General features: G+C 45.7%; 3 protein-coding genes across 3 annotated transcripts; 1 reads left to right on the top strand and 2 right to left on the bottom strand.

Annotated features, from left to right (window-relative positions):
- Positions 1–281: 281 nt before the first annotated feature.
- Positions 282–3,896, bottom strand: LOC127344723 (uncharacterized). Its single transcript, XM_051371056.2, has 2 exons — positions 2,422–3,896; positions 282–906 (listed from the first exon to the last, which is right to left on the bottom strand). The coding sequence occupies exons 1-2, from the start codon at positions 3,829–3,831 to the stop codon at positions 688–690; spliced, it is 1,629 nt and encodes a 542-aa protein (XP_051227016.1). The 5' UTR covers positions 3,832–3,896; the 3' UTR covers positions 282–687.
- Positions 3,897–4,303: 407 nt separating this feature from the next.
- On the top strand, positions 4,304–7,987 carry LOC127344724 (internal alternative NAD(P)H-ubiquinone oxidoreductase A1, mitochondrial). The gene is made up of 8 exons (XM_051371057.2): positions 4,304–4,769; positions 5,593–5,809; positions 6,108–6,268; positions 6,354–6,419; positions 6,580–6,743; positions 6,930–7,044; positions 7,354–7,533; positions 7,621–7,987. Exons 1-8 carry the CDS (start codon positions 4,344–4,346, stop codon positions 7,771–7,773), a joined length of 1,482 nt encoding a protein of 493 aa, XP_051227017.1. The 5' UTR covers positions 4,304–4,343; the 3' UTR covers positions 7,774–7,987.
- A 478-nt stretch (positions 7,988–8,465) lies between these two features.
- Positions 8,466–10,914, bottom strand: LOC127344722 (uncharacterized). Its single transcript, XM_071828441.1, has one exon. It carries the CDS (start codon positions 10,610–10,612, stop codon positions 8,972–8,974), a length of 1,641 nt encoding a protein of 546 aa, XP_071684542.1. The 5' UTR covers positions 10,613–10,914; the 3' UTR covers positions 8,466–8,971.
- Between the last annotated feature and the right edge of the window lie 10,898 nt (positions 10,915–21,812).

Genomic DNA, 21,812 nt, shown 5'->3' with positions numbered 1-21,812 from the left:
TACAATGCAACTTTTACCAAAACTTCTCACGAGTATTCGGAACATATATATGTATTCATAGAATAAATGTGATGATTTTTTAGAACACATATATATAATTTTTTTAATATTTAAAAAACTGAGAGCACTGGTGCTCATGTGCACCAAATGCTCACTCATCATCATCGTCCTTCTTATTTGAAGGGAATAAGATAATACCATCACGCAATTCATCATCACAACAGGCAAACTGAAAATAAGAATACAGTTATCTCTAATAAACTGACACCGACCAAGCCACATATGCAATGTTTTCCATTCATTGAATCGAACATATCCTCCATAAGATGTTCCCATCAGAAATATGTTTCATAGAATTCAAGTTGCACATACATAAGTTGATGCCTCTCCAGAATCCCAATGTAAAGATCACAGTTTCTTTGTCTTGTATAGGCATCCCAACATGAGCTCCTTTACAGCAGAAGAACCAGAAACAAAAATGGACAAACAGAAGAGAAGCATCACGGTTTCTCTTTGCTGTCATGGCACCTTGAAAGGCAGACGAGCTATGAGAAACCCATTTATCATGTAATTTATTATTCTCAGTCCTTGATTCCTCATACCGCTGTACATATGGAGTTTCTAGATAATCATCATATGATTTGTAGATAATTATCGTGTGATATTCGGACTTTTTGAGCCAACAACTTAGCCAACTGATCCCTCAAGCTTCAGGTTCATAAGCGCATCTACCTCCTGGGCGAACTCGTAAGGAAGGTGCTCAAAAACAGCTCTGCAGAATCCACCGATCATGGCTGCAACGGCCTTTTCATGGTCTATCCCTCTTTGCTGGAAATAAAATAGCTGGTCCTCCCCAATTTTAGAAGTGCTCGCCTCATGCTCAACACGGCCACTGGTGCAACCCACCTGTTACCAGGATCAGGTTAACATGATTAAACAAATGTGTTTTTCTGTTAACCTACTATTCAAATAAAGGGGTAACCTGGTTCGTAAAAAGATAGATAACTGCACAAGGAGTTTAGTGAAGAAAATAGAACTGCTTGTAAGAAGGAATTTTGTTAAGACCGGACATCATGTATACACAGTACTGGACGCACTGAGCACACTGGTTACCCATAAGTTCTTAACCGTTGTATGCATGCAGCTTATGCAATTGCTTGCATATGTAGGCATAAAGATGATAATGCACGCCCCACGACAATGCAATTGCAAGAGACCAGGATGGTGTAACAATTTATAGTTAAGAACACTACACAAAGTATGAAGGCGGTGTCGCAAGAATGCATAATATTGAACAATTTATCGCGGCCACATAGGTATATTAGCAAAGATGATATAAGGTTCTCAATAGATGTATCTTTTCATGAACATAATGAAAGATAACTATTTGCTTATCGTATATACCTAAAAAGAATGAAAAAAAAGTGCGAGGGGGAACACCAAGAAATGCAGTGTTGAACTAACATAAACTTGTCTCGATTACAAGGCTCATAATGGCACATAAATCTTCTGATATAACTTGTATCCATTGTTATACTAAAGTAAAGTTCCCCTCCGCCTCAGTCGCTGCAAGAATTCCCACCTTTTCACATTTTCTTCCCTTATTAAGTTATTATAATGGCAACTTCTAAATGGCAGGATATTTTATAAGGTTATGGAAAACATATTATACCAATGATCCGATACCTTCTTAGTTTTAGTATATGTCGAAGCTCAATTCATACTACTTCAGATGAAGGAGTACCATTTATCTTGAATGTCAATGGAACTTAGGTGAAGATAATATAACTGTAACTTAGGAATTGTTATGGTTCGGCCTAGGTAAGGGCCTGACCAAGAGTAGGGGATTCTCTCGCCTAGGCACTGCAAGGCTTATGCTAGTGAGGCTCTGAGATTTCGTTGAACTAGTGATTATTAATTGCTTGCATAGATCCAATTAACCCTTGATCAAAACACTCCTCACCGAACGATAACTCTTATCTTATAAATTGAGTTGGAGACTTGGTATTTTGAACAGCCCAACTGTATCCAACACAAATACTTCTCTCAAGACTATCTCTATATCCAAGCATGCCCTATCATATATGCCTTAACAGATGTGCACACGTGAGGCTGTTCTATCGCACACAGGCTAAGCCCAAGCTATTATTGGCGTTCCTGCCTTACCACGCCATAGCAAATTGTACCCTCAAACTCCTTAAATCCCGTCTTATATCAGCATATTTTTGTCTCAAAATATATTGATATACGTATAGGTGCCACAGATGTGAAATATATATATGTGCTTCACCACTATTGCAAGAACAGTAACTATCTACAAATTAAGCACAGGCAGAGGCCACATCTTGAGTTATGTCCAGTGTGTGAAACCCAGAACAATAATAAACATGCAAGGAAGAAGAGGAAGGAAGAGCAGGTTACCTGAATAGTGGGGTAGGTGTTGGCGGCAGCGTTATCCCCAATGAGCAACGAATCACACTGCGAAGAATTGTAAGCATTCTCCGCACCAGAATTCATCTGAACCAGGCCCCGGTAGCAATTCCTCGACTTCCCAGCCGAAATACCCTTGGATATGATCCTGCTGCGTGAGTTCTTCCCCTTGTGGATCATCTTGGTCCCTGTATCCGCCTGCTGGTAATCCTTGGTCAGCGCCACCGAGTAGAACTCCCCAACGGTGTCATCCCCAACAAGCTCCACACTCGGGTACTTCCAGGTGATGGCCGACCCAGTTTCAACCTGCGTCCACGAGATCTTCGAGCCACGGCCCTTGCAGCGGCCTCTCTTGGTGACAAAATTGTAAATGCCCCCTTTCCCCTCCTCGTCGCCCGCGTACCAGTTCTGCACGGTGGAGTACTTGATCTCGGCCGCCTCCTCGCACACGAGCTCCACCACCGCCGCGTGGAGCTGGTTGTTGTCGTAGGCCGGAGCGGTACAGCCTTCCAAGTAGCTCACCGTGCTCCTCTCGTCGGCCACGATGAGGGTCCGCTCGAACTGCCCGGTCTCCTTGTCGTTGATCCTGAAGTAGGTGGAGATCTCCATGGGGCACACCGTGTCCTTGGGCACGTAGCAGAAGGATCCGTCGCTGAACACCGCGGAGTTGAGCGCGGCGTAGTAGTTGTCCCCGGGGGGCACGACGGTGCCGAGGTAGCGTTTGATTAGGTGAGGGTACTCGCGGACGGCCTCGGAGATGGAGCAGAAGATGACGCCCTTGGCCATGAGGGCCTCGCGGTGGGTGGTGGCGATGGAGGTGGAGTCGATGACGGCGTCGACGGCGACGTTGGAGAGGCGCTTCTGCTCGCCGAGCGGGATGCCGAGGCGGTCGAAGGTGCGGAGCAGCTCCGGGTCGACCTCGTCGAGGCTGTTGAGCTTGGGCTTGGCCTTGGGCGCCGAGTAGAAGCAGAGGGACTGCAGGTCGACGGGGGTGTAGACGTTGTCGCTCCAGGTGGGCTCCGCCATGGTGAGGAACCGGCGGTAGGCCGCCAGGCGGAAGTCCAGCATCCAGGCGGGCTCCGCCTTGAGCTCCGAGATGCGGCGGACGGTGGCCTCGGAGAGGCCCTTGGGGATGGAGAAGGACTCGAAGTCGGACACGAAGCCGTACTTGTACTCCCGCTTCAGGAGGTTCTGCAGGGCCTCGGCCTCGTCGGCCGCGGCGGGAGAGGGGGACGGGGACGGGGAGGGCTTCTGTGGGCCCGTCTGCACGGCGACGACCGAGAGGCGGCCGCGGCGCGCACCCACGCGGCGGCGGGAGGCGCCGGGTGGGTAGGAGACGGCGAGCTTGGCGGCGGTGAGGGCGCCGGGGGCGAAGAGGGAGGTGGATGCGGAGGCGGCCATGGTGCGGCCGGCGGAGAGGCGGAAGCGAATTTGGGAGGGATGGGATGAGAGGAGGAGAGAGAAACGAGGGGGGGTTGTTGACAGGGAGAGGGCAGGGGAGCCGTGGAACCGGCGTATGGTGCGCACGCGGCGGCCGGCCCCTGGATGAGGGTGCGTGGCGCCGGCGTTGGCGAACTAGGTCCAGGCAGCGTTGTGCGGCAGGGGGAAGAGTCGTGTGGCGGCCGAGCGGCGGAGCACGGCACCGGATGTGGTTCGTGACACGTGGCTTTTTCTAGATTAAAATGTCGTGATCTGTCCAGATCGTCCAATTTTTTTCCACCGCAAACGCGACGGCGAAGCGGCCTCCGGGCCCGGCCTTAATGGGCCGTCCAGATGCGATCCGACGTCACCCGGCGGCTCACCCCGCCCATCCGCAACGCCCGCGCGGGCCCAACCGCCCCCCGTTAACTCGCCTCACTCCCCGCCCGGGCTTCTTCCCTCATCGTTCGCATCTCGTCTCACGACGTCGCGCCATGGCCGCCTCCTCACTGCTCCGCTCGCTCTCCCGCATCTCGCGCGCGCCGCCCACCACCGCCTTCTACCACCACCACCGCGCCCCGTGCTCACCGTTCTCCGCCGCCGCCGCGGCGGCGGGGCGGGGCCTGGCGGGGCTGGGGCCGACGGGCAAGGGGGAGAAGGCGCGGGTGGTGGTGCTGGGGACGGGCTGGGCGGGGTCGCGCCTCATGAAGGACCTCGACACCGGCGGCTACGACGTCGTCTGCGTCTCCCCGCGCAACCACATGGTCTTCACGCCGCTGCTCGCCTCCACCTGCGTCGGCACGCTCGAGTTCCGCTCCGTCGCCGAGCCGCTCGCGCGCATCCAGCCCGCCGTCTCCAGCTCCCCCGGGTCATACTTCCTCCTCGCACGGTGCACCGGGGTCGACCCCGACGCCCACACGGTGAGTGACCTCCCGCGTTTCCGGGTCGCACCGCATGTTGATCCTGTCAAACGCCATCGCTTTTTCCAGATGTGCCCGTGAGAGAAATGTGTGTCCCCGAGATTCGGGAAGGGCATATACTACCTCCGTGTGCAAATTGCGCTTGACTTGTTCTGCCGTGCATAATGACGTCTGGGTGACCTTTTTGGATAGTCGAAAGGAGGAATCATGGCTTTGCGAAAATAGACATGGTCCATTAGCCTTTGTAGTTTGTAGGGTCCTGCTCTGTGTTAATGCAATTGGAAAGCTATCACCAGCTCCCACCTGACTTGTGGATACTTCTCTACCTGTGCCAGCTTTGAATTTCATTTCACCTGCGCAAAAACTGCTTACAGGAAAAGTAGTTAGAGGGAAATGCAGACTTGTCTATATTCATTCATCACACACAGGTCTTCTATTTGACATATATTCAATGTATGCACCTAAGACTTCCATATCATTTGGCTAGTTCATGCAGTGTAGTATTGAGTAATGGGAACAATATGGGAGTAGCTTTACAGCCTTTGCTTGTTCAAAGAGTCAGTCTAACAGAAGATTCACTATGCAGCTTAGACAGTTCCTGTCTCTGCTGTATGCCACGGTGACTAACCCTGCTGAGCAGCTGTATCACTATATGATAAGTTGCCTCTACCCAAATAAAAATGGAATGATCCTTCACAATTGTTAGCATCAACACATTTACTTAAGAGGGGTTAGGGATATTAAATGACTTTCTCAGAAACAACATACGTGTTTCTTCTGCACATTTTTTTCTATCCATTTATTCAGACTTGTTTGGCTTCAGATTGAATGTGAGACGGTTACTGAAGGTGAAAAAGATACCTTGGAGCCATGGAAATTCAAGGTTTCCTACGACAAGTTGGTCTTTGGGTGCGGAGCCGAGGCATCAACTTTCGGAATAAAGGGTGTTACTGAGCATGCAACCTTTCTGCGGGAAGTTCACCATGCTCAAGAGATTCGCAGAAAGCTCCTTCTTAATCTGATGCTGTCTGATGTGCCTGGTATGGGAGCACTCAATATGTTGTATTACTTCTTTAATAGCGTGTGTTTTTTATCACCATTCTCTGCCAAAAAGTCATCAGTTTATTACTTTCACCCATTGTTTGTCTCCAGATAATGATGATTTTTGTACATAACTCAAGTGGATGCAGCTGCATATACTTTTTGGTCGATGCATTTAGGATAAATCTATTTCATGTCTCATATGCTTTCATTGCCAGAATATACCTTCTGGTCCTCAAACCTAATGTTATACCCCTTTTATTATCACTGATAGATTAGTGTTGTTTGATTAAACAGGAATATCAGAGAAAGAAAAACGCAGACTATTGCATTGTGTTGTTGTTGGAGGTGGTCCTACAGGGGTTGAGTTTAGCGGGGAACTTAGTGATTTCATCACCAGAGATGTGAAACAACGTTACGCACATGTTAAAGATTACGTCCATGTGACCCTAATTGAGGTTTCAGCTGTAGACTTTCTAATTTGATCCCCACTCTTCTCGAATTTGGGACACACTTAAAGCTGGTATTTGGCTTTCATTTCAGGCAAATGAGATATTGTCATCCTTCGATGTTCGCCTCAGGCAATATGCTATAAACCAACTAGTTAAGGTCAGTACTATTTGTCTGGTATCCTTTAGCCACCATCAAAGAAAAATTCCAAATAAAGCATGCAGGCAGAGTCTGATATATAAGGTTGTAATAGTCTGTATCATTCTCTCATATTATTTGGAACATGAATATAACCTTCCCTTGTTTGTTCATCCACCAGTCAGGTGTCAAGCTTGTAAGAGGAATTGTGAAGGATGTACAGCCTGACAAATTAATCCTGGACAATGGAGAGGAGGTTCCTTATGGTTTGTTGGTATGGTCTACTGGAGTTGGTGCTTCATCGTTTGTTAAGTCATTGCCATTTCCTAAGTCAGCCGGTGGAAGGTATAACTGATTGGTATGACTATATAATTAATTTGTATAGTTTATTTCTGATTTATTGCACTACACAAAAAAAGGAGGTTTTGTGCTAGATGCATGAAATAAATCCTCTTGGCATACCTAAAATACTGAGGCGAGCCTATTGGTTCATGTCTAGGTCTAGGATTTTTATTAGATTATGCCTTGCAGGATTGGTGTAGATGAGTGGCTACGTGTTCCTTCAGTTCCAGATGTGTTCGCTATTGGTGATTGCAGTGGTTTCCTTGAAAGCACAGGCAAGGAAGTTCTCCCGGCTTTGGCTCAGGTAATTTCACAAACTATCTTGACGCAATTCAAGAATATGAGAGCATTTTTTCAAGCTTTTATCTCAAAATATTTTGGCATATGCAATGTTTCCTGATGTGCGATAGAGTTGGGTGGATTAGAAATATAGTGTAAGATAAATTTAAACAGATGGGTGTACATCCTATCAAAATTATCTCTTTGCAATGCTATGACGGTGCTTCAAATAGATCCATATTCCATGATTTTGTTCCTTCTCTTCTGAAGAAAGGCCTGTCGTTTGGCTATATTATGTAGGAGTATATCATATTCTACTTTTACTCCTGAATAGGTTGCGGAACGACAAGGCAAGTACCTCGCTGTCCTGCTCAACCATGTATTGAAAGCTGGAGGAGGGCATGCAAACTCAAGCGTCGAAGTCGATCTAGGTCCTAAGTTTGTGTATAAACATATGGGGAGTATGGCAACTGTTGGAAGGTACAAAGCTCTAGTTGACTTGAGGCAAAGCAAGGTTGGTTGCTGTCCCATTCTTCATGAACTTCTACAGTTCAGTAGCCGCTCTGGAGCTAACTGGGTTTTTATAATTATCTATCTGCAGGACTCCAAAGGGGTGTCCATTGCAGGATTTGCAAGCTGGTTCATCTGGCGCTCAGCATACCTGACTCGTGTTGTCAGCTGGAGGAATAGGCTCTACGTGGCTATCAATTGGCTGACCACGATGATATTTGGCCGTGACATAAGCCGTATCTAGAGTATCTATCTGTAGATCTCTGGGATCTGAACTCTATAAAATAGATACGCCCCAAGCCTAAATGAAACATAGGCCACGATCGCCTCGTCCCTCTTCTTTTGGTTCCTCCTTTTGCTCCTCTTTATCCTTTGGGACTTGTCAACTACATGAGGTCCAAATGCACATTTTTATTCACGTAAATTCTAAATAAATGAGATGAGGGTATTAATACGGATGCAACTATAGTTTCTGGCTCAGGAATGAGATCAGCCCAAGGAAGTTGACTGAGCAAATTCCTAACTTCAACTGAATATAAATGCAAAACCATGAGAATCCAGAACTACTATCGGAAAGACTGCTATTCAGGTGTACTCTACAGAGCTCCGTTCCAAGTTTACTGATGTTGGTTACTCAACTATGCATAGGATACTGCTGAACTTGCTCTCAGAAAAGAACTCTTAATGTTCCTCCTTTGCTTAATGAAAAACGTTGTAGACAATAAGTTCATGGGGTAAATGACTGTTGGCTTGTAAACTTATATTAGATGATAAATGAGCATAATACACCAGGCTTACCTTCTCAACCAATAAGTGCAACATTTGCATAAATCCATTTCCTGGGTACTCAAACTCAACTATACATAACCTCATCTCCAAGGCTTTTTTGAATTAGAAGTAGACCACAGAAATGTCATTGCATGCTTCGGCATCCAGTTTATGAACAGTAAAATTATGATCCAACAACAACTGTCTAGTTTCATCCACATTTGGTTTGACCAACAACTTAGGAATAGATTAAAGAGGTACAGGCTTCAGAGGAACTACCCAACCATTTTGGCGGTACTATTGTCTAGTAAACAAATGGATAAGAAACATTGTTACAGTACAACATAGCAGATCTCACCCACAGAAACGAAATGCAATAACTCAAATCAGTGAAGCAGATTATGAAGTTCAAAGAAACACCACAACCGAGAAGGTTCAGTTCATCCTCCGCCTCTTGTTGTGCTGCAGGGGACCACCGTACACATCTGAAGAAGCCAAAGCATTGCTTCTCCCAGTTTTCCTCAGCGATCTCAAAGCCCTGTATCACTGCAATGGTGCTCAAGTTAGATGCTTGGTATGTAGAGAGAGGATACTGCACCAACATGAGTTCTGTCAACGAAGAGGATGCTCTGTATTGACCAAGGTGCAGCTATAAACACCACAGCCAAGAAGGTTCAGTTCATCCTCCGCCTCTTGTTGCGCTGCGGAGGACCACCATCCACATCTAAAGAAGCCAAGCCATTGCTTCTCCCCCTTCTCCTGAGGGTTCTGGAAGACCCTGCATTACTAGGCTCTCCCGCTGTCTCAGAAATAGCTGTGTCCCCCTGTATCACTGCAATGGTGCTCGAATTAGATGCTTGGTCTGTAGAGGGTACTGCACCAACATGAGTTCTCTCAGGTGTTGCCTCAGGATTCAACGGGTTTGATGACGAAGCAGATGCTCCATATTGACTAGGTGCAGCTATTCTTCTCAGGTCATTCATAGCAGTTGCCAACCTTTCTGTATTTGCAATGCCAATAAGAGTAAGTCGTTGCAGCAAATCAATTCCTTCCGGTAAATGCTGTCTGGGTGCATCTGGTGCATTATTTCCAAGCAAACCACTATCGGGGGCAATGGAGCCAGCATCAGGAGGGTTATCCAACTCACCCTGCAACCGTCTTGCTCTCATCCTGTTGGCCAATCTACTTAGGCGACTCGTGTGTTGAGCAATATCGCCTACTTCATTCGCAGCTGGTTCAGGTGGGCCTTCAAATCTACTCACACTAGTCATAATCTGCTGATCGAGAAGGCGCCTCCATGATGACAGTATCCCATGGGCGTCACCAAGCCTTCTTGACATTGGACGTAGGTGCTGAAACTGCTGCCTAAAACTTTCAAGCCGATTTCCATGTGGCCTTGGTGGGATTGCAGGACCTGGCTGTTTACCTTCTTCAGCAGCCTTCTCTGCATCTGAACTGGAATTCCCTCTCCCATAGATAGGAGTGATGTTCGCCTCCGTCACCTCGCCTTTGCAGACTGGGCACTCCTTGTGGTTGGAGTAAACATTGAGCCATTGGTACAAGCAAGGCCAGCAGAAGAGATGGCCACAAGAGGTGACCACCGGCTCTCCGGCCATCTCGAAGCATATGTTGCACTCAAATGTGGCAGTGCTCTTGCCCCGCTCCTCCGGCTCCTCGGAGGCACCTGCTTCAGCTCCACTGCCGGCTACCTTATTGTCCCCAACAGTATCATTCGCTGGCTCGTGATGTGGCACCGGCAGTGCTGTGTCGTACCCTGCAGGCTGAGCCTCGGAGCCTAGCGGCGGAAGGTCCGATCTAAACCGCCTTGTGCGGAGCCACCGGCTTCCTGTCTGCTCGAGCAGCCGCCTGTACCTTGTGGCAACGTCAGGTAGGAAAGAGGAGGAGGCCGTCGATGAGGACGGCCGGTCCTCCCAGCCCAGCAGTTCGCTGGCTCGCACCAGCGGCGGCGGGGGATGGAAGCCGAATCCGTGGTCGTCCTGGGGCCCGTGGATGACCGGCGCCGGAGACGGCGGCACGTACTGTAGGTGCGGTTCCTCGAGATGGAACGAGGAGTATGCCTCCGGTGGTGGAGGAGAAAGGTCAACACGGGACGGGGAGTACGGGACGTACGGGGGCTCCGGCAGCGGAGGAGCGTCGACGGAGGCGGCGGAGGAGGAGGGGGAAGAGGGCATCGGGGTGCTGAGGGCGAGGTCGGAGCCGAGGTCGGAGCGGCGCGGGCGCGGGGCGAGCGGGAGGCCGAGGTATAGGTTCAGATCCATCCTCCTGCTACTTCCCGCAGCCTCATCGGCGTCCATCCGCCGGCGAGACCCCACCCCCGCTTCCTCCGGGTAACACCGGGTCGCGTCCTCCCCAGCTTACCATGGCAGAGCGCCGCCAGAGGCAAACCCTATGTTGGGGCGCTGGGGCGGAGCAAGGGGGCAGCTCATCATGGATGGAGCAGCTGAGGTGAAGCCCCCGCTTCGGTGCTGTTCGAGAGGATTGACTGAAGGTGGCGGTGGCGGTGGGTGTGGAAGGACGCGGCGGCGCCGGAGGTGGGGAGGCTAGGCAGAGGCGCGGATGGAGATGGGGAAGGCGGGGGAGGAGGGGACGGAAATGGGGGCAGCAAAGCGGTGCGGATGAATTGCCTGTTTTGTAGTATTGCGTATCGCGGAAGAACATGATGCTGCATCAGGTAAGACAGCTGGTTACAAACCGCTTAACTGTAGCATCTGTTTCTAGCCCATTAACTTCGGACAGTTGTTCTTTTTTACCCATTATCTCACACGAAAACAAATAAGAGGTTTTTACCTACCTACGTAGGCTTACAGCAAAACAGGCTCATTGAGTTATGGAGAAGTAGAACAAGAACAAGAAATTGAGGGGAGGTAAAAGGAGGGAGGGTGGTGACAAGTTGCCGGAAGATGGCGAGGAGCCAACGACGGGGAGGTGGATCAGGGAGGCGTCGATGGCTGGTCAAAAGAAGGGGGATAGGGGAGGGCGGGAGGAGAGGAAGAATAAACTGGAAGGACGAGAGGAAGAAGAAACTCGAAGGTCGAGGGGTACTACTATTGACTTATTGAGTGTCGTTCACGCTTTTCACGTATTACGACATTAAGATTACTAAGCCTTATTGCATATTTAGGTATATGTCAGAGTGACATATAAATGCGTCGCTTCTCTAGCACGTAATAAATAAATTTATAATGTCAAGGAATAAAAGTATACTTCTTTACCTAGAACGGGCATATTTACATTGGGTCAAACCCTAAGCCGTCGGTGATCAAATATGTGGTGACACATTCCTCTCATACCATGCTCACATGTACAACTAGGCATGGGCAACTCGGCCCGGCCCGAAAATCTTAGGTCGGGCATGCACTTTGGGCCGGGCTCAGGCTTGATTTTTGAGCCTGAACGTCGAGCTCGGGCTTGCAGTTTTCACACTGTAGGTAAGATTCAAGCCGGGCCTTTGCCTGTTTGGGCCAGGTTCGGCCTCGATTTATAGGCCCGACAGTCGGGCCAAGCTCAGGCTTGACATTTTTGGTTCGGGTTTTTTCAGGCCTAGCCCGAAGCCCGGCCCGGCACGAGTTTTGCCCAGGTGTACTCACGTGCTCTCACACCTCACTGAGGCACATTTCTCTCTTCCGCATGTATACCTACACTCGTGTTATTTCTTGTGTAAGGGTACATTGCCCCTATGTGTGGTTTTGGTAATTAATGACAATCCCTATGGACTAATGTTTTCATTGAGTTTATATGTAGGAATATTCCATAGGTTCTACTTGTATTCCATGTGTTGGATTCAAGTATGGATGCCATGTAAATAAAGATACATCTTGTGTGTTGGCATCAAGATCATCAATTTGAAGACATATATGTGATATGATCAAGAAGAAGAAATGAAGATGGAGTTCTTATGTGGAACTCAATATTAGCCATGCTCTATCTTATGAGAGTATGAGAAGGTACAAGGTTAAGTCGGGCAAGTTCAAGATGAGCATCTGATGCGTGTAGTTGACACGTCCGTTGGGAACCCCAAGAGGAAGGTGTGATGCGCACAGCGGCAAGTTTCCCTCAGTAAGAAACCAAGGTTTAATCGAACCAGTAGGAGTCAAGAAGCACGTTGAAGGTTGATGGTGGCGGGATGTAGTGCGGCGCAACACCAGGGATTCCGGCGCCAACGTGGAACCTGCACAACACAACCAAAGTACTTTGCCCCAACGAAACAGCGAGGTTGTCAATCTCACCGGCTTGTTGTAACAAAGGATTAACTGTATTGTGTGGAAGATGATTGTTTGCAGAAAACAGTAGAACAAGTATTGCAGTAGATTGTATTTCAGTATAGAGAATTGGACCGGGATCCACAGTTCACTAGAGGTGTCTCTCCCATAAGATAAACAGCATGTTGGGTGAACAAATTACGCTTGGGCAATTGACAAATAAAGAGGGCATGACCATGCACATACATATTATGATGAGTATAGTGAGATTTAATTGGGCATTACGACAAAGTACATAGACCGCTATCCAAAGATGCATCTATGCCTAAAAAGTCCACCTTCAAAGTTATCATCCGAACCCCCTCCAGTATTAAGTTGCTAACAACAGACAATTGCATTAAGTATTGCGCGTAATGTAATCAGTGACTACATCCTCGAACATAGCACAAATGTTTTATCCCTAGTGGCAACAGCACATCCATAATCTTAGAGATTTCTGTCACTTCCCCAGATTCACGGAGACATGAACCCACTATCGAGCATAAATACCCCCTCTTGGAGTTACAAGCATCTACTTGGCCAGAGCATCTACTAGTAACGGAGAGCATGCAAGATCATAAACAACACATAGATATAAATTGATAATCAACATAACAAGTATTCTCTATTCATCGGATCCCAACAAACACAACATATAGAATTACAGATAGATGATCTTGATCATGTTCGGTAGCTCACAAGACCCGACAATTAAGCACAATGGGGAGAAGACAACCATCTAGCTACTGCTATGGACCCATAGTCCAGGGGTAGACTACTCACTCATCACTCCGGAGGCGACCATGGCGGCGTAGAGTCCTCCGGGAGATGATTCCCCTCTCCGGCAGGGTGCCGGAGGCGATCTCCTGAATCCCCCGAGATGGGATTGGCGGCGGCGGCGTCTCTGGAAGGTTTTCCGTATCGTGGCTCTCGGTACTGGGGGTTTCGCGACGGAGGCTTCAAGTAGGCGGAAGGGCAGGTCAGGGGCCACACGAGGGCCCCACACCACAGGTCGGCACGGCCAAGGGCTGGGCCGCGCCGCCCTAGGGTGTGGCCACCTCGTGGCCCCACTTCGTCTCCTCTTCGGTCTTCTGGAAGCTTCGTGGCAAAATAGGACCCTGGGCGTTGATTTCGTCCAATTCCGAGAATATTTCGTTACTAGGATTTCTGAAACCAAAAACAGCAGAAAACAGCAACTGGCACTTCGGCATCTTGTTAATAGGTTAGTTCCAGAAAATGCACGAATATGACATAAAGTGTGCATAAAACATGTAGATATCATCAATAATGTGGCATGGAACACAAGAAATTATTGATACGTCGGAGACGTATCAGCATCCCCAAGCTTAGTTCTGCTCGTCCCGAGCAGGTAAAACGATAACAAAGATAATTTCTGGAGTGACATGCCATCATAACCTTGATCATACTATTTGTAAAGCATATGTAGTGAATGCAGCGATCAAAACAATGTATATGACATGAGTAAACAAGTGAATCATAAAGCAAAGACTTTTCATGAATAGTACTTCAAGACAAGCATCAATAAGTCTTGCATAAGAGTTAACTCATAAAGCAATAAATCAAAGTAAAGGTATTGAAGCAACACAAAGGAAGATTAAGTTTCAGCGGTTGCTTTCAACTTATAACATGTATATCTCATGGATAATTGTCAACATAGAGTAATATAATAAGTGCAATATGCAAGTATGTAGGAATCAATGCACAGTTCACACAAGTGTTTGCTTCGTGAGGTGGAGAGAAATAGGTGAACTGACTCAACATAAAAGTAAAAGAATGGTCCTCCATAGAGGAAAAGCATCGATTGCTATATTTGTGCTAGAGCTTTGATTTTGAAAACATGAAACAATTTTGTCAACGGTAGTAATAAAGCATATGTATCATGTAAATTATATCTTACAAGTTGCAAGCCTCATGCATAGTATACTAATAGTGCCCGCACCTTGTCCTAATTAGCTTGGACTACCGGGATCATCGCAATGCACATGTTTTAACCAAGTGTCACAAAGGGGTACCTCTATGCCGCCTGTACAAAGGTCTAAGGAGAAAGCTCGCATTTTGGATTTCTCGCTATTGATTATTCTCAACTTAGACATCCATACCGGGACAACATAGACAACAGATAATGGACTCCTCTTTTATGCATAAGCATGTAACAACAATTAATTTTCTCATATGAGATTGAGGATATTTGTCCAAAACTGAAACTTCCACCATGAATCATGGCTTTAGTTAGCGGCCCAATGTTCTTCTCTAACAATATGCATGCTTAACCATAAGGTGGTAGATCGCTCTTACTTCAGACAAGACGAACATGCATAGCAACTCACATGATATTCAACAAAGAATAGTTGATGGCGTCCCCAGAAACATAGTTATCCCACAACAAGCAACTTAATAAGAGATAAAGTGCATAAGTACATATTCAATACCACAATAGTTTTTAAGCTATTTGTCCCATGAGCTATATATTGTAAAGGTGAAGAGTGGAAATTTAAAGGTAGCACTCAAGCAATTTACTTTGGAATGGCGGAGAAATACCATGTAGTAGGTAGGTATGGTGGACACAAATGGCATAGTGGTTGGCTCAAGTATTTTGGATGCATGAGAAGTATTCCCTCTCGATACAAGGTTTAGGCTAGCAAGGTTATTTGAAACAAACACAAGGATGAACCGGTGCAGCAAAACTCACATAAAAGACATATTGTAAACATTATAAGACTCTACACCGTCTTCCTTGTTGTTCAAACTCAATACTAGAAATTATCTAGACTTTAGAGAGACCAAATATGCAAACCAAATTTTAGCATGCTCTATGTATTTCTTCATTAATGGGTGCAAAGTATATGATGCAAGAGCATAAACATGAGCACAACAATTGCCAAGTATCACATTATCCAAGACATTATAGCAATTTACTACATGTATCATTTTCCAATTCCAACCATATAACAATTTAACGAAGAAGAAACTTCGCCATGAATATTATGAGTAAAGCCTAAGGACATACTTGTCCATATGCTACAGCGGAGCGTGTCTCTCTCCCACAAAGTGAATGCTAGGATCCATTTTATTCAAACAAAACAAAAACAAAAACAAACCGACGCTCCAAGAAAAGCACATAAGATGTGATGGAATAAAAATATAGTTTCAGGGGAGGAACCTGATAATGTTGTCGATGAAGAAGGGGATGCCTTGGGCATCCCCAAGCTTAGACGCTTGAGTCTTCTTAGAATATGCAGGGGTGAACCACCGGGGCATCCCCAAGCTTAGAGCTTTCACTCTCCTTGATCATAGTGCATCATACTCCTCTCTTGATCCTTGAAAACTTCCTCCACACCAAACTTAGAACAACTCATTAGAGGGTTAGTGGACAATAAAAATTAACATGTTCAGAGGTGACACAATCATTCTTAACACTTCTGGACATTGCATAAAGCTACTGGACATTAATGGATCAAAGAAATTCATCCAACATAGCAAAAGAGGCAATGCGAAATAAAAGGCAGAATCTGTCAAAACAGAACAGTTCGTATTGACGAATTTTATCGAGGCACCAGACTTGCTCAAATGAAAATGCTCAAATTGAATGAAAGTTGCGTACATATCTGGGGATCACTCACGTAAATTGGCATAATTTTCTGAGTTACCTACAGAGAAAACAGCCCAGATTCGTGACAGCAAAGAAATCTGTTTCTGCGCAGTAATCCAAATCTAGTATGAACTTTACTATCAACGACTTTACTTGGCACAACAAAACACTAAACTAAGATAAGGAGAGGTTGCTACAGTAGTAAACAACTTCCAAGACGCAAAATAAAAAACAAAGTACTGTAGTAAAAACCATGGGTTGTCTCCCATAAGCGCTTTTCTCTAACGCCTTTCAGCTAGGCGCAGAAAGTGTAAATCAAGTATTATCGAGAGACGGTGAATTTTCAGCGGGGTTTGGAGTTTTCTCAACCATGCATAGTATATTGGATACATAAGTTTCAGCGGCTCCCTTTTCATTAGTCTTGGGCTTGCTACTCTCATCAAACAAATTTTCAGGAACAAGCCAAGCATAGTTATTTTCTAACGCTTCATTCATTGCTAGGAGCTTACATGGTATTGGTGCTTTGATCTCCCCACCATCATTAATATTATTAGTGTACTTTATTCTATCCATATCCATCTTTTCAAGGAGACTAACAAAATTGGTATAAGAACCAAGCATATTATATTTAGCAAAGACCTTTCTAGCCTCTCTTGCTATACCACCAAATTCTCTAAGAAGGGTTTCTAAAACAAAGTCTTTCTTTTCCCCTTCTTCCATATCACCGAGTGTAAGAAACATGTGTTGGATTATAGGATTGAGATTAACAAATTTAGTTTCCATCATACGAACTAAAGCAGCAGCGGCAATTTCATAAGTAGGAGCAAGTTCTACCAAGTGTCTATCTTCAAAATCTTCAACGGTACTGACATGATTGAAAAATTCTTCTATATTATTTCACCCAATTATAGACCCACGTCCTACCGGTATGTTTTTCGTGGTAAAATTAAAAGGAAACATGATGAATCAAGAAAACTAAATGCAAGTAACTAATTTTTTTTGTGTTTTTGATATAGAGTGCAAGACAGTAAATAAAGTAAAGCTAGCAACTAATTTTTTTGTATTTTGATTTAGTGCAGCAAACAAAGTAGTAAATAAAACTAAGCAAGATAAAAACAAAGTAAAGAGATTGGGAAGTGGAGACTCCCCTTGCAGCGTGTCTTGATCTCCCCGGCAACGACGCCAGAAATTTGCTTGATGCGTGTAGTTGACACGTCCGTTGGGAACCCCAAGAGGAAGGTGTGATGCGCACAGCGGCAAGTTTCCCTCAGTAAGAAACCAAGGTTTAATCGAACCAGTAGGAGTCAAGAAGCACGTTGAAGGTTGATGGCGGCGGGATGTAGTGCGGCGCAACACCAGGGATTCCGGCGCCAACGTGGAACCTGCACAATACAACCAAAGTACTTTGCCCCAACGAAACAGCGAGGTTGTCAATCTCACCGGCTTGCTGTAACAAAGGATTAACCGTATTGTGTGGAAGATGATTGTTTGCAGAAAACAGTAGAACAAGTATTGCAGTAGATTGTATTTCAGTATAGAGAATTGGACCGGGGTCCACAGTTCACTAGAGGTGTCTCTCCCATAAGATAAACAACATGTTGGGTGAACAAATTACAGTTGGGCAATTGACAAATAAAGAGGGCATGACCATGCACATACATATTATGATGAGTATAGTGAGATTTAATTGGGAATTACGACAAAGTACATAGACCGCTATCCAGCATGCATCTATGCCTAAAAAGTCCACCTTCAGGTTATCATCCGAACCCCCTCCAGTATTAAGTTGCTAACAACAGACAATTGTATTAAGTATTGCGCGTAATGTAATCAGTGACTACATCCTCGAACATAGCACCAATGTTTTATCCTTAGTGGCAACAGCACATCCATAATCTTAGAGATTTCTGTCACTTCCCCAGATTCACGGAGACATGAACCCACTATCGAGCATAAATACCCCCTCTTGGAGTTACAAGCATCTACTTGGCCAGAGCATCTACTAGTAACGGAGAGCATGCAAGATCATAAACAACACATAGATATAAATTGATAATCAACATAACAAGTATTCTCTATTCATCGGATCCCAACAAACACAACATATAGAATTACAGATAGATGATCTTGATCATGTTCGGCAGCTCACAAGACCCGACAATTAAGCACAATGGGGAGAAGACAACCATCTAGCTACTGCTATGGACCCATAGTCCAGGGGTAGACTACTCACTCATCACTCCGGAGGCGACCATGGCGGCGTAGAGTCCTCCGGGAGATGATTCCCATCTCCGACAGGGTGCCGGAGGCGATCTCCTGAATCCCCCGAGATGGGATTGGCGGCGGCGGCGTCTCTGGAAGGTTTTCCGTATCGTGGCTCTCGGTACTGGGGGTTTCGCGACGGAGGCTTTAAGTAGGCGGAAGGGCAGGTCAGGGGGCCACACGAGGGCCCCACACCACAGGTCGGCGCGGCCAAGGGCTGGGCCGCGCCGCCCTAGGGTGTGGCCACCTCGTGGCCCCACTTCGTCTCCTCTTCGGTCTTCTGGAAGCTTTGTTGCAAAATAGGACCCTGGGCGTTGATTTCGTCCAATTCCGAGAATATTTCGTTACTAGGATTTCTGAAACCAAAAACAGCAGAAAACAAAGAATCGGCACTTCGGCATCTTGTTAATAGGTTAGTTCCAGAAAATGCACGAATATACATAAAGTGTGCATAAAACATGTAGACATCATCAATAATGTGGCATGGAACACAAGAAATTATCGATACGTCGGAGACGTATCAGCATCTCAAGTGGATCACATGCTTGAAGCTTGCCGTCCATTTGGTGATAATGGACATGTGAAGATGTGCATCAATAGAGCTTTCCCATCATGGTGTATGGGGGAGTGATACGTCTCCGACGTATCGATAATTTCTTATGTTCCATGCTACATTATTGATGATATCTACATGTTTTATGCATACTTTACATCATATTTATGCATTTTCTGGAACTAACCTATTAACAAGATACCGAAGTGCCAGTTGTTGTTTTCTGCTATTTTTGGTTTCAGAAATCCTAGTAAGGAAATATTCTCGGAATTGGACGAAATCAACGCCCAGGGTCCTATTTTGCCACGAAGCTTCCAGAAGACCGAAGAGTCAACGAAGTGGGGCCACGAGGTGGCCAGGAGGGCAGGCGGCGCGGCCCCACCCTTGGCCGCGCCGCCCGTCTCCTGGGCCCTCGCGTCGCCCCCGACCTACCCTTCCGCCTACTTAAAGCCTTCGTCGCGAAACCCCCGGTGCGAGAGCCACGATACGGAAAACCTTCCGCAGACGCCGCCGCCGCCAATCCCATCTCGAGGATTCAGGAGATCGCCCCCGGCACCCTGCCGGAGAGGGGAATCATCTCCCGGAGGACTCTACGCCGCCATGGTCGCCTCCGGAGTGATGTGTGAGTAGTTCACCCCTGGACTATGGGTCCATAACAGTAGCTAGATGGTTGTCTTCTCCTCATTGTGCTTAATTGTCGGGTCTTGTGAGCTGCCGAACATGATCAAGATCATCTATCTGTAATTCTATATGTTGTGTTTGTTGGGATCCGATGAATAGAGAATACCATGTTATGTTGATTATCAATTTATATCTATGTGTTTTTTATGATCTTGCATGCTCTCCGTTATTAGTAGAGGCTCTGGCCAAGTTTTTACTCTTAACTCCAAGAGGGGTATTTATGCTCGATAGTGGGTTCATGTCTCCGTGAATCTGGGGAAGTGACAGAAATCTCTAAGATTATGGATGTGCTGTTGCCACAAGGGATAAAACATTGATGCTATGTCCGAGGATGTAGTTATTGATTACATTACGCGCAATACTTAATGCAATTGTCTGTTGTTAGCAACTTAATACTGGAGGGGGTTCGGATGATAACCTGAAGGTGGACTTTTTAGGCATAGATGCATGCTGGATAGCGGTCTATGTACTTTGTCGTAATGCCCAATTAAATCTCACTATACTCATCATAATATGTATGTGCATGGTCATGCCCTCTTTATTTGTCAATTGCCCAACTGTAATTTGTTCACCCAACATGCTGTTTATCTTATGGGAGAGACACCTCTAGTGAACTGTGGACCTCGGTCCAATTCTCTATACTGAAATACAAACTACTGCAATACTGTTCTACTGTTTTCTGCAAACAATCATCTTCCACACTATACATCTAATCCTTTGTTACAGCAAGCCGGTGAGATTGACAACCTCGCTGTTTCGTTGGGGCAAAGTACTTGGTTTGTGTTGTGCAGGTTCCACGTTGGCGCCGGAATCCCTGGTGTTGCGCCGCACTACATCTCGCCGCCATCAACCTTCAACGTGCTTCTTGGCTCCTACTGGTTCGATTAAACCTTGGTTTCATACCGAGGGAAAACTTGCCGCTGTACGCATCACACCTTCCTTTTGGGGTTCCCAACGGTCGCGTGTTGTACGCGTATCAAGACTGTTTTCTGGCGCCGTTACCGGGGAGATCAAGACACGCTGCAAGGGGAGTCTCCACATCCCAATCTCTTTACTTTGTTTTTGTCTTGCTTAGTTTTATTTACTACTTTGTTTACTGCACTAAATCAAAATACAAAAAAATTAGTTGCTAGTTTTACTTTATTTGCTATATCAAAAACACAAAAAAAATTAGTTACTCGCATTTACTTTATCTAGTTTGCTTTATTTATTGTTGCTAAAATGGGTACTCCTGAAAATACTAAGTTGTGTGACTTCACAACCACAAATAATAATGATTTCTTATGCACACATATTGCTCCACCTGCTACTACAGCAGAATTCTTTGAAATTAAACCTGCTTTACTGAATCTTGTTATGCGAGAGCAATTTTCTGGTGTTAGTTCTGATGATGCTGCTGCCCATCTCAATAATTTTGTTGAACTATGTGAAATGCAAAAGTATAAAGATGTAGATGGTGACATTATAAAATTAAAATTGTTCCCTTTCTCATTAAGAGGAAGAGCTAAAGATTAGTTGCTATCTCTGCCTAAGAATAGTATTGATTCATGGACTAAATGCAAGGATACTTTTATTGGTAGATATTATCCCCCTGCTAAAATTATATCTTTGAGGAGTAGCATAATGAATTTTAAACAATTGGATACTGAGCATGTTGCACAAGCATGGGAAAGAATGAAATCTTTGGTTAAAAATTGCCCAACCCATGGACTGACTACTTGGATGATCATCCAAACCTTTTATGCAGGACTGAATTTTTCTTCGCGGAACCTATTGGATTCAGCTACTGGAGGTACCTTTATGTCCATCACTCTTGGTGAAGCAAGAAAGCTTCTTGATAATATGATGATCAATTACTCTGAATGGCACACGGAAAGAGCTCCACAAGGTAAGAAGGTAAATTCTGTCGAAGAAACTCTTCCTTGAGTGATAAGATTGATGCTATTATGTCTATGCTTGTGAATGATAGGACAAATGTTGATCCTAATAATGTTCCGTTAGCTTCATTGGTTGCACAAGAAGAACATGTTGATGTAAACTTCATTAAAAATAATAATTTCAACAACAATGCTTACCGGAATAATTCTAGTAACAACTATAGGCCATATCCTTATAATAATGGCAACGGCTATGGTAATTCTTATGGGAAT

Source organism: Lolium perenne, chromosome 3 (genome assembly GCF_019359855.2).
Source record: "Lolium perenne isolate Kyuss_39 chromosome 3, Kyuss_2.0, whole genome shotgun sequence".
NCBI lineage: Eukaryota > Viridiplantae > Streptophyta > Magnoliopsida > Poales > Poaceae > Lolium > Lolium perenne.
The sequence above is the reverse complement of the archived record's forward strand: the minus strand, read 5'-3'. Positions and strand labels throughout refer to the sequence as shown.